Source organism: Amblyomma mixtum, chromosome 7, assembly GCF_055824585.1.
Source record: "Amblyomma mixtum isolate Tamu chromosome 7, ASM5582458v1, whole genome shotgun sequence".
Lineage (NCBI taxonomy): Eukaryota > Metazoa > Arthropoda > Arachnida > Ixodida > Ixodidae > Amblyomma > Amblyomma mixtum.
In genome coordinates, this window is record NC_143018.1 from 20,704,047 (window position 1) to 20,716,948 (window position 12,902).

Below are 12,902 nucleotides of genomic sequence, written 5' to 3' on the forward strand. Positions count from 1 at the left end.
TGCCAGCTTCACAGCTGTTCGTAATAAGGCGGGGTTTTCTTGTGTATGGTTTCCCTCTTGGGGGTAATCGAGAGTGCCATCAGCAGCCTTCATGAACGAAAACAGTTTTTTTTTTTCGTTCTGGTTCGTTCTGCATTTTCGTCTGCTGCGCCCGCGTCGCGCGGCTCCCGCGACCAAGGTGACATTGAAAACATCTGCAGGCGTGGTGCTGCCGTGACGTTGGCGTGACGTCGCCTGTGAGGTCATCAGAGAGGGCGCGCGCGCCGCTAACGATCCGCTGCTCTCCGGGGTCTGAGCCTCGTGCCCTTTCCTCTCCCCCCCCCCCCCCCTTTTTTTTTTTTTATGGCGACACCGAGTGCTTTGTCGATACGATGCTGCGCTGCCTGTTTGAGAGGGAGAGCGGAGGAAGACGGAGGAGGTGAAAAAGCGCGCGTTTTTTTTTCTTTCTTTTTTGCGAGGCGCCACGTTTCGCGCGGTTTCGGAGTTGGCGGGAAGTTCTGGCTGTACGCCACCGCTGTCTCATGCGGGTGTGTGTCAGCAGCCGCGGGTGAAAGAATCACTTTCTGCTGCCTTTCGCGCAGCGCCACATTCTTCTCGCCTTTTGGTCTTTTTTGCTTTTTTGTCGTTTTTACTTGGCGCGTTTTTTGGCGCAGGCGCGCGTAGCTTCTGGCGGGCAAAGAATATCGCAAAGGTCGCGTCGAACACGTAGGCACCTGCAACGTTACACCGGTTTCAAATCAGTCGCCAAGGGTTCCGTCTTTCGGGCTTCGGAACGTTTCTCATTACCATGGCCGGTTCGAATCAAATTTGGCCAATTTTCCAGGGCCGAAGGTAGCTTCATTTTCGCCTTCCTAAGCCTCACCTTTTTAATAGGAGGTTTATGACAGCTGCCATAGCTTTTGTTGTTGTTTTTCATCGGGGGAGAGTTCTGCTTTGCTTACTTCAAACGCAACGTACCTTTTTGTTGTTTTTACATTTAGGCAACATCGGTGCGGCTGCTTTTCTAGTTTAGATATTTTGTTGCTCAGGTCTCCGAGCACGTCGTGCAGCACGCTGGGCTGGCTTCCTTTTTCTCGAACACACCCTCCTCCTCCGCTCCTATTTTTCTGTGTAAACATCGCTCTGCGGACTTGCTACTTTATTACCTCCCCCCCCCCCTCCCCCCTCCCCCACCTTCACCGAGCGGTGCTATATTCAGTGCTCACGCGCGCATCGCGGCTTGTTGCTCTTTTGGTCGCGTTCCCACCTACCCCGCTCTCCGGCGCGGCTAATCCGAGACTTGTTTTTGTTGTTGAGCGCGTTATCACGGATTCGTTTCCGACGGCCGGATTACACTAACGAACCCCCGCCCTCCCTTCTTAAAATTTATCTCGCCCATTCATCAAGCAGCCCAGCTGTCTCACCACGGCATCTCGCTGAAAGACAAGCACGCGGTACTTTTTTTTAGTTCTTTCCCCGCAGTTTATACCGTATGCCCTGGCGGCTTCCGATTGGTCGCTGGTGCGTGACGTCCGCGCAGCGGGATGGCAGTGAAACGAGGCAAAAGAAAGAAAGGCAGGAAATGAAAGATTGAAACCGACGGTGGTGTGTGTGTCACGTGTCGGCGGAGCGCGCCCGCCATTGGTCGGCGCCGGAGGGTGTGTGCGTGCGCGCGCGCGTGTATGAGAGAGAGGAGGTTGAGGAGGAGTGGGCGAGGGGGTTACCGCGCCCTGGGAGGCAAGCGGGCAGGCAGGCAGGCGCGCAGTGAGCTGGTTTTCCGTTCGTTCTGTCCGCGCGGGCTGCGGCGGCGGCGACGGACGGACGATACCTCGCTTCGCTGTTGTGCTTCGCGTTGTGTAGTGGTGTTGTGGTTGGTTCGGCTGCAAAGGAACAGCGGGAAAACTGCCCCCAGGACTGTAGAAGACCCCAGCTGCGTTTGTGTTGTTCCCTGCATATCCTTTCCGATTTCTTCGCGTCTTTTTTTTTTTTTTCCTCCGCTCTACGCCTCGCAAGTAGCCCAGTCTTCGGAACCGTTGTCTGCTATTCATCTTTCCCCACTGCGATATCTGCTCGTACCGCTCGGCTTACGCCAGCCTTTCGATTTCCCCTGGAAGAAGTATGTGTGCGCACGTATTATGCAATGCTTGTCTTCGTCGCCGGCTCTTTTCTGTATCCCGTTGAGCTCTTCCTTCTCACCGCTTGTGCAATGACCAGCGCACTGCCGACGACCACGCATCTCGCTCGACCACTACTGCTGCGTCTGTCGTAGAAGAAGCCACGACTGCTTCATCGTCGTCTCTCAGGTCGACGGAAGTGTGTGACTGGCGCCAGCGTGTGTTGTCTCGGCACTCGATCGCCCTCCACTCTCTCCCACTCGTGCCAGCTGTGATTGCTGCCGCTGCGTCTGATACTGAGGGGTCATCCGAGCCGCAGTCATGTTGGTCGACTGGGGAATCGTGTCTTCTCATCCGCTCATGAAGGAGCAGCGCACCTGTCTAGGTGAGACTGCAGTCTCTAGGAGCGCAGTGCGCATGCTCTTACTTGGGCGGCCTTACACTCACAGTTTTGTTAGTCAGTTTTTACTGCACGTTAGGGGTGCGATGGTTACGTAGTACGGGCGAAGATCCCATATTGGTGAGAAGTGTTCAGTTTGGAGTTGCGACGAAATGGATAGAAATCAACTTGAGTAGGATGCTGTGAATAGAACGTGAAATACGAGCGATTGCAAGGGTTGTTCCCGTGCACGTAGTCTGTGCTCGTTTAGGGCTGGGGGTTACGCCTATACGTTGTTCGGCTGCGTATTGATTAGCCCGCGCAGTAGGATTTTGGTCCTTAGCTGATCAATGCGCGAACTTCCGGGACCTGTAGACGCCTGTTCTGTTTGATCGGCAGGTAGTCCGCGTGGGTTGTATGTGTCTTGGGCTTGCCGCGTACTGGCCGTCGGTCAGTCGTCGACACTGGCTCGATATCTCACGAGCCCTCTCAGAGTTCGTATTGCGACCACGAACGGAAAGGGGGGACGGGGAAGTAAAGAAAACAGTTATGTTGATCTATTGAATTGATTTTGGTTTTCAGGGGTGGCTTCGGTAGTTTCCTGCAGGACTCCCTTTGTTTTACCGATTAGACTCGCTCTAAGCGTTTACGCAGGGGGTGGGAGATAACGCTGGAACGAATTTCAAGGTACGCAGTAGAAGAGATAAGCAAAAAGAAAGCGCATAAAATGTGTAGCGCACAGATGTCACTCGTGCGCGACCGTAGCTGATGGGTGCACAATTTTGGAAGCTCATCTGTCGTTGTTTGGTGTTTCAAACTGTAATCTGTACCGTGCCTTATCAGCCGTCAGAAATCCCCGGTGTGCGAAATCTTGCGTCCGGAAGGTATTTTGTAAGGAATCCTTTCCACTTCAATTCTTTGTATTTCTGCCGTTTGTCATCTGCACCTTTGATTATCCCGGCTAACGGCATTCCTTGGTGGCTGATCAGCCATTACGTCACGCAGTTCGGCAGTTACCAGTGAAAAAGCTGCAAACGAAAGTCTCTGAAAATGAAGTTACAAAAGCCCCTTGCCAACCGCCGTCGCCTGGCTGGGGTTATGCCTGTATACCGCTGTCAGCTCCGTCTGCTTGAGGTCGTAATGGGCGCGTGATTACGGCGCTTTTGTTGACTCCCCGGCGAGTGACCTTAAAAAGCGCTTTCGCGTCGTGTGACACGTGCGCGACCTGCCTGTCCGCGCGCGTTGAGTGTATTGATTTCCCTCTTCCTCGCCCTCTCCCCTCATCAGATTGTGCGTTAGGTCGTTCTTGAGAACGCGTTTCAACGGCCGCACAGGTCCCCCCCCCCCCCCCCCCCCCCCCCCCCCCCCCCCCCCGGAGCGAGTAATTGCGGAAGTTTGATTACTTGAATGTCCGCCTCTGAGCTACTACCGGCTTTTGAGCTTGGCGGCATGCACGGTCCCCCCCCCCCCCCCCCTTCCTTTATTTTTTTTTTGCGAGGCGAATGTGGGCAGCTGCGCACGCGAGCTTCAGCGGTCGCGTTAGACAAGTCCGCTGTTCTTGACAGTGAGCGATGGCTGCGATCCTCACTGTTTGCGTTACGTTTGCGTCATTTCCGCGCCTGCATATTGGCGCTGTCCTTGTCAAACCAGTTTGCCTGCGACAGTCGTCGCACCTCTTTGTACTTAGTTTTGCACCCTGCTGACTAACTAGTTAGTACAGCTGCTACAGCTCGTCGTGGTTGTTGTAATAGTCGCTCCGGAAGGTTTCAGCAAAGACGAAACACTGAAGCCTTCCTCGTCTCTTTCCAGAAGATGGAGCAGTCTTCGCAGCTCAGTTGACCTAGCTCTTACACCAGTGTAATAAAGTACATTTCTTGCTTTGTAATTGCCTCCTTCAAAGGCAACGCAGACGGAAAGGCAGACGCAGAATTGTTGGGGAAAATTTCTTGTGTAATTTTTTGAGCCGTCGTGTACACGTTTGCATCGTAAGCGCACTGTCGCTTGCCAACTGCGGCGAAGAAGTCCTCGTGTGGGAGTCGGCCCCTGGTGATCGGTACGTGCCTTGCGTACGCAGCGTACGCAGTCTCGATGGGATGCGCGTTGAACACTCTTCGAAAAGACGCCGTCGGTTCAGTGTATAAAAATAAGCGGTTTCTGATCGACCGCATTGATCAAAAGTCTCTATTTTTTTATTTTTGGTGGAGCTGTGATGGGTACACGGCTCTTTGATCGTCGTACGAAATACGAAACTATGGCCCTTGTTCCGCAACCCGTTACACTGAACGGTCTAAAGCGCTTCCATCAAGTGGCGTGACGGTCGGCTGTGCGATTGTCACGCCACTTGGTGACGTTCGGATGAACTGCTCGATTGCGAAAAAGATAAATTTTAGTGCACCGCCGACAGCTGACTTAACAGCTCATTGGTGGCGCTGGAATCGTTGCCAACCAGAAACTGGTCGCAGAACGTGCTCGGGTTTTTAGTAGTCGGAAGTTGCGTGCAGCATGCGGCGTGGTGCGGTGCGGGTGGCAGCTGCTCTGCAAGCACTCGTATCTAGCGCCTGCGCAAGCGTACTCTAGCTTTGTATTTTTTTTTTTTGTTTTACGACTGTGGCGCCTTCGTAGCGGCGCAGGTGTTCTCTGGCTTGTTCATTTTGTGTGTTACAAGCAGACGACATGTGCGTACAAGTACATTGGGAGGAGGATCCGGGTCGGAACTCCGTGTCGATACTTTACCGCTTCCGAATCGCAGAAATGAAAATGCTATGGAACGAAGCGTCGGGTGTAGTCGAGAAAAAAAAATAAATTCACGGGCCAGCTGTTGACATAGCAGCACATCGCTTCGCGCATTGTCGGACCGTGTGACGCCGATGGATGGATGAGGTCGTTGCCCTGTGCACTCCAGAATACGGCCGACGGCATTCAGGTCACCTGCAAAGTGTCGCTGGGAGAGAGGGGTATTGCGGGCTCATGCTCCGTACGGAGATTTAGTACTGTTCTCTAATTGACGTTGTTCAATTAGAGAACAGTACTAAATTGCTGTTTGCTGTTCACATTACTTGTCGCCCGAGTTTGGCGACAAATCTGACCTGATAATTTCGAGTCAGCCGGACGGAAGACAGACATTGTAACGCCGGGATTTTATGTACGGTTCGCAATCGATTACATAATATTGACGCGCACTTTGCATTTTTTTTGTTTAGTTTTCATGTTGAAACTGGCCGAAATTTCAAGAACCCCAGGTGGTCGAAATTTCCGGAGCCTTTCACTACGGCGTCCCTCATAGCCTGAGTCGTTTTGGGATGTTAAACCCCAATAAACCAAACTAAACCCTAACTGTCCGAAAAGCAATATAATCAATAAACCAACTACTGTTAAACCTATCTGCTTAGCGACGCAGAAAAGACGATGGAGTTTAAATGCATTGTATGGTTTGAACGCTAAGGGTTCTCACCCCTTTTCTCCTCTGGCACTATATACGGAGCTACCCGCATAACAAACGAGGCCTAAGCTCACCTCGACAACGATAAGAAGCACCTTTGTTAGCGTTATCAGCGTTATCCACGTCTGCCTGGAAGAAAAGGAAATGAGCAGACGAATTAACTAGCAGACGAAGGAGATAGCTTGGACAGAATGATGGGCTTCTATGGGAAACTGGTTGGACGTGAACTTCTGCAGTGGTTGTTCCCAACGTATCGCGTGTGTACACTTTTTTTTTTCTTCTTCTTTCCAGTCGTCTGCGCGAACGTCGAGCAGACGGCGTAAGGTCGCCTATTGCTCGGACACTGTTCCGAATCTGCTTCTCTCCCGCCGGCGTCTTCCGCCGTTCTCCTGTGCCGTGAGAAAGTTCGCTTACAAAACTACCGGCAGCGTTGCCAAGGGGGAGGGGGTTGCGAAAGCACCCCGAGCGCCTCTGACGCGGAACCTTAATTATAGAGCCGGTCCTCCCTGTGTTCCTGCCGAGGGGGCGCCCCAAATATTGCTCCCATTGAGAAAGTATACGAAGATCGCCGTCCGTCGCTTTCATCACGCTCCGGTCTGAAGAGCTTCGTTTGCGTCAGATGTTCTTGGGAACGACGCTGTTGCGTTCTTGACGTTTCTTTGTCGGTAGCCCGTTCTTTGTGTCCAAGACTCGCTTCCCTATTCATTCCCGCTGAATTGGTCGGTCGCAGATTAAGGCATTTCGGTGATCCGCTGGAGATAACCATGATGGCAGATGAGCCGTTGTATAATGGGGCTCGAAATTCCTTTTCGCCATTAGTGCCTCGCCCTATGATCATGCCGTCAGTCATCCAGGTGTGATTAGCGATGACCTCCTATAGGGGGCCTTTCATTTATTATTAGGGCTCCGGGTGGGGACGCACATATTCAAATTTGTGCTAAAAAAACTGTGGGCACGAAACTTCGGCGAGCAGTCCCTTATACGGGTCCTGCATTAGTACGTAGTAGAGCATTCTTTGGACTGTATTCATGCGGCTCTTGTAACTGGTCGCGTTTTAAAATGACATACGTCCCCATGCGTAATGCATGCGCCGTCAGTCGCGCTTGCGATACATTTGCTGCTACTGTTGTTTGGACGTGACCTTGGAATAATACGTTCAGCTGGGCGCGGCCAACAGCGTAATGTATGCTATACAGTCTTGTCCAATATTAAAGGGAACACAGGTTGCTGGTGCCCAGGAGCCTTTGATTGGTGTACCAAAATACTGCTTATAGGGAACGCTAATGTCTGTGGCTCGCATTCGGGCCTGAGGTTATTTGCAGGGGCATGCTCATAGCAACATGTTCCTTTTCCTATTGGACTGGATGGTAAAGTTGAGAAGCGCGTGCAGTGAACATTACAAAGGAAACGTCGAAACTGAAGGTCTTTTTGGTGTTCATTTTTGCAAGAGTAACACGAGAATAAAACTTCTAGAGCGAGGTTGTGAAAATTCTGCAGTGGCGACCATCTTAACATTCTTCTGTTGCTTGCTGAGTGTAGTCGTAGAACCGTTGTAGTTTTTTTTTTTTTTTTGCTTTCTTTCCAATACTCGGTTTGTATAGCACTGCCACGAAAGGCCACGGCACTGCAGTGGCACGTTGCACCGCCAGCCTTGGCATTTCGGCTGTTTACAGCGTGATCTCGTCTGAACGCTTCTCCCACGAGTCTTGTTTAGCGCGAAACGATTTCCTGCCGTTCTTGCTGTTACTTTTTTTTTTATGCAAGGCTGCGCTGGGTAGGGCTGATTGATTGTATAGCAGCCTGAACAGAGCTGATAAATTCGTCCTGGCAATGAAATGCCGGTTATTAATCTGCCTAAAGCTGGCGCGGCGATTCGCGAGACCTCAAGTTTTGGCCGTCGGTGTCAAACGTGCGGCCTTCGGAGGAGATTCATATCGGCGTGGTTGGCCGACATTGTGTGTGCCCAATGGCACATTCATTCCCATTACCGTTGTTACTCTTGCTTGCGATAAACTTGGCCTAACCGCTTTAGGGACGTCGGGCTGATATTTTTTCGCATCCGTTCTCGCTCGCGCTGTCTCTTCGTCCTTTATCGTTTTACGAAGCCTCGAGTCGCTTTCACTTTTTTATCGAGCACGCGTGTAGACAGGTTTCGCGTTGGCTGCTTTGGAGGCCACGCTGTGAGTCGCTGCAGCGTCGTTTGAAGCCGTTCGAGCCGGACCTTGATGCTTCCCGCCCGGTTGACGAACGGGATAACGTGAAAGGCTGCGTCGGGCTGGGCTGTTTGTGTTTTCTGTTTTCCCGTTTTCAGTTTTGTTTTGGGCGAGGAAGAAACGGTTAGCGGGAGCTGGTTTTGCATCTGGATGTCCTTCTATCGCTCCGACTGTTGGGGGTGCCCAAGGCCTGGTTCTTATCTTGCAGTTTCTTTGTGCGAATGTTTATAATGACGCTGCCACTCAGGCCTAACGGATTGCATCCGTATTCACGCACGATAGACCTCCGGTTTCGTGTTTTTTTTATATCTATTTCATTTCATTTCGTTTTTTTTTCTTCGCTGAAGAACTTTTTCGCTTTTATTTTGTGTTCAGTGGATTCCAAGTATTGTTTAGAGTCATTGCTGAATTAGATTCCCTGAGAATTTTCTGAAAGATTTCTTTAAAATGCTTGTCAACGTTATATATGTGCAGCCAATTATAATAAGATGGAACTTATGAAAACAGCAGTTGCTAGCACTGGGCCGCGGTCCGCGGCGGCCTGTATTACTCCGCTGGCCAATCGCAACAGTAAACGAAATCAGCTTTTTAATATTTTACTTTGATAAACAATCCAGATATCAAAATTCTAGAGCTTAACTTTTTTCTCGTGGTTAGCTTCTTGTTTAGGTGATAAGTTTTAACAACGGACTATTTTTGTCGCGGAGGAATTCTGTGCGGCAGTACTGAATGTGGGCGAAGCCAGAGTTCAGTTGTATCCAAGGAGGTTATATAACCTCCTTGGTTGTATCCGACAACTTCGAATAAGGAGCAAGGGATTTAGTGAAAAATTGGCATTGTGCTCTTTGTTACCTCATGAAATTAAAATCTTGAAATTCCACCTTGTGTTCGCTTGATTGAACTGCCCGTTTCACTTGCTTTTTTTCGTGAACAAAAACTTAGCGCATACGCATCCAAGGCTGACCCACCGAAAGCGTCGTTTTCATCGCGATCTGGGCTGGTAGAAGCTGCGAATGCCCTATTAGTTCCCGCGAAAAACCTTATTTTCGCGGTTATTGCACACAAGGCTTTTGCGCACACAGAATATTGTCACGTAGTGGTGACTGCAGTCCGGCGAACAGGAAAACAGCGAGAATGGCTCCTAAACGAAACTCTTTATTTGGGCTGACTTGCGCCCGCAAAGAACTGAATCACTCGGCGGCGGCGTAGCAACAAGCGTGCTCGGCGGTCGTCGAACAGAATCCCCGCCGCTCTCGGCCGTGCTCTTTTTAAAGCTGATAGCGAACTTTCGAGATAAAGCTTGGAAAGTTACTAGAACACTCTGGAACAACGTAGAGTCGGCTCCGCCGGGATGCGATCGATCGAGATAAATCTAGGCGCGTCTTGCATCACAAACAAAGCGATAAAGCGGCGTGCCGGCAGCTTTGAAGAATGAATAAACAAACGCTACAAACATTCGCGGCATTACTCCCCTCTCAAAGAAGCATCGACCCGATTGCTTAGTACGTAATGCGGCCACAAACAACTAAAACGGATTGTGTAAAAATAAACACCAAGGGTGTAAACACAACGTGCAACACAAAGCTGCCGGCAATATTAATCACTCTCGGGTTAAATGTACACTAGCAGCCGGCCGGAGACGGGAGCTTCTGGCGGGAAAGATCCCCCCCTCTCTCCCCGTGTTCGCCACGTGGCAGGAACTCGTGCGCTCGTTCTGGGATATGGCATGGGTGTCGATCGTGGGCTTCTGTCCTTCCGTACGCAGCAGGAAAACAGCGCTGCTCAAGCTCGGACATCTTGTCCACTACAAGTGAAGCGGGAGGCTTGCTGTAATGGAACGCGTGACGTGTAGACTTGCTAAGCCTAAATTTACGTCGGTGCTCGTGTGTGGTGAATGTCGTTCAATCCGATGCCAGTGACATATGCCTATGTTTTTTGTATTCTTCCGGAACTTGCTTTACCCACAGCACTGGGGGTGTTGGGAATTAAAGTATCAAAGCATGCCATGACTCGAAAAAACTCCCGTGGTCACATTGGCAGTGTCTGACCTGTGTGGGTCTGGAGTGGAAGCTGTCATGGCATATGAGCTAGGGGATCGGTGTTTCAAAGAAGGAAACTTCATCATTAGTGCTGGTTAACAATTATTAGTCGTTGTGACAGTGAAAGCACATTCATTGCACTGTCTTTTGACCTCATGCTCCCTCGAAGGTTGTCTAGGAGCTTCGTTTTCTTGTGTAGCCATGCATGCTATTATACCAGCTGGTGTATTTACCACAATTTCGAATTTTTCTTTGTGCAGGGGACAGAACCAATTATGTCAACCTTCCACATGTCATCGCCATGGTGGGGCTCCCTGCCAGGGGCAAGACGTACATTGCCAAGAAGCTCACCCGCTACCTGAATTGGATTGGCATCCAGACAAGAGGTGCGCACTATAGTATTTGAGCTTTAGCAGTTAGCATTTATTTATGAGCCTTGTTACGCAGTGGGTGCATTTTCGGAGGTATTGTATCCTAGGAAATTACTGCAGTTACTATTAGTGCAGTGCAAGAAGCCTTGAAGGTAATATCTGATCTTCATGGGTAATCACTAGACCATTTGTTTGCTGCAGTTGGTAAGCAGCTAAATTTTCTAACTTTGGGAACGTAAAGAAAGAGAATGGATGCTTATGCTTCATGCTTAAAAAATAATTTTCTGTTATTTGACGCCTTCTAATTGTCAAAAGCAGTGAATGGTGTCCTTTAATATAACAGCTGCATTTGCAGTTTGAGCAGTTAAATTGGTAACCTTAAGGAAGATCCATGTGGTCAAGATTTTCGGAGCTCTTCAGTACGACGTCTCTCATAGCCTGAGTCGCTTTGAGACGTCAGACCCCCACATACCAAACCAAACTTCTTAACGCTTGTTACTGCAGTGTTCAATGTTGGCGAGTACCGGCGTCAAGCTACGGAGGCCTACAGGAGCCATGACTTCTTCAGGGCGGACAACGCCGAAGCCATGGCAATCCGCAGGTAAGATAACACTGCATTTCATGTATCCATTGTTAGTCTGTACGTGTCCAGCCTTTTTTTTTTGTTTGCACAAGAGGCAGCCAGTTTTGAGACCACACCTTTAGAAGTCTGTGCGCGATAATAGAGCAAGTGGCATTATTGGTGCTTATGCTGAATTGATCATTGTTACCCTGGCATGTTGCGTCTCTTAGTTCTGAAATTTTTCTTTCTCAGTAAATATGGAACATTGCAGCTTACAAAGTTCTTGCACAAGTTGGAGTTCTTGTGCTGCACGAATCTAAGTTAGTTCACCATCTTCGTGCAGCAAGTGCGCCTTGGATGCTCTCGAGGATATGTGCAAGTGGCTGGAGTCTGAAGGCGAGGTGGCCGTGTACGATGCAACCAACACAACCTATGAGAGGCGCAAGCTCATCTACAATGTGGTCTGTGAGCGGTTTGGCTTCAAGCTCTTCTTTGTGGAGTCCTACTGCGATGACCCCAAGATCATCGAGGCCAACATTCGGGTCAGTAACCTTTTATCGGCTCAGTTGTAGCGTATGGTTATAGCATATGTAGCGTCAGCGGTGGCCTAGGGGTCTGAGCATCCGCCTTGCATGCGGGAGGCGCGGAGTTTGATCCCCAGTGCCACCGGGTACCCACCGGTGATACAGTGGGTACAGGCTTTCCCCTGGTCTGATAGTTGACTTATTCAGGGTGAAAGGCTAGGGAAATGGGTCTTTGACGCCACCTTGAGTAGAAGAAAAAATACCTTGTGCCATGGCTCTCTCTGGCCACAGATGCCCTTGCACCATGGTCATGTAGACTATGCATTTGTAGCTTATGGTATGGTAATGCAGTTGTAGCTTACTGTAATGCAGTCGGTAATGGAGCATTTGTGTAAGTTAGTAGTGGTGAGGCTTGGTACTCAATTAACGCATTTTGTCATATCCAACCAAGTGGCCACTCTGAGTAACCTAGATTACACATATTATACATATAGTCGCCGCTGTGGCTCAGTGATTGTGCCCGAATCGCAATGGCGCTGTGGCTGTGCGATTTTCTTACGAGAAATGAACTTTTTATAGACTGTCAGTGTGCGTGGCAACACTTATTGACTCTGTCGCCCTGTCTTCATTGATGCAGGAAGTAAAAGTGAACAGCCCAGACTACAAGGACATGAACAAAGACGATGCTCTTTTGGATTTCGTGCACCGCATTGAGCACTACAAAGCGTGCTACCAGACCCTCGATGAGGTTCAGGAAAAGCAGTACTCCTTCATGAAGATTTTCAACACTGGTCAAAAGGTTGTTGTGCACAGACATGAAGGTGAGGATTTACCTTCCAATTTGGTGTTCTTCATTCTGAAGTGTCGTCTTATCCTGCATTGGGGCTTCTGTCAACATCAGCTTGTACTTTGGGCTGCTAGGTTTGGGTCACATCGTACCGAACTGGCCACATCTACCTCGAGCTGGGTTTGGTACCTTGCGCTAACTGGGTATGAGTGGGTAATGAACTATCAACATTTCCTGCAAATACGGAGGCTGTGAAGCAGCTTTCCTTAATGGTTTTTCACAGTCTAAACTATGAAATGAAATTCTGAGTGGTTGTGTCATAGTAGTTGTTTGAGTTGACACACATATTTAGGATTCCTACGCTGTGTAAAGGGTATTCATAAGCATCATGCAACTTGCTGAAAGCTTGATTCACAGAAACAATGTGGAGTGATGTGCCAATTATGGGTTTGTCTGCCAAGCAAGGTATCTTTCAGCAGTGTTTTGCAGAAAAGA

The 12,902-nt window shown here is 49.7% G+C and overlaps 1 protein-coding gene across 13 annotated transcripts in view; it reads left to right on the forward strand.

Moving 5' to 3' along the window:
• The window catches only part of Pfrx (6-phosphofructo-2-kinase/fructose-2,6-biphosphatase), a 164,926-nt gene that overhangs the window by 122,526 nt on the left and 29,498 nt on the right, over nucleotides 1-12,902 (forward strand). For 12 of the 13 annotated variants that reach the window (XR_016284017.1, XM_089551851.1, XM_089551856.1 and 9 more), the window contains 4 exons: nucleotides 10,424-10,549; nucleotides 11,039-11,135; nucleotides 11,440-11,638; nucleotides 12,258-12,441. Coding sequence is in view for 12 of the 13 variants with exons in the window: in XM_089551851.1 (XP_089407977.1) it covers nucleotides 10,424-10,549; nucleotides 11,039-11,135; nucleotides 11,440-11,638; nucleotides 12,258-12,441 (606 nt within the window). In the remaining variant the exon portion in view is untranslated. Of the gene's footprint in view, nucleotides 1-1,709; nucleotides 2,479-10,423; nucleotides 10,550-11,038; nucleotides 11,136-11,439; nucleotides 11,639-12,257; nucleotides 12,442-12,902 lie in introns of those variants that run through there. The other variant, XM_089551854.1, reaches the window with a different exon arrangement.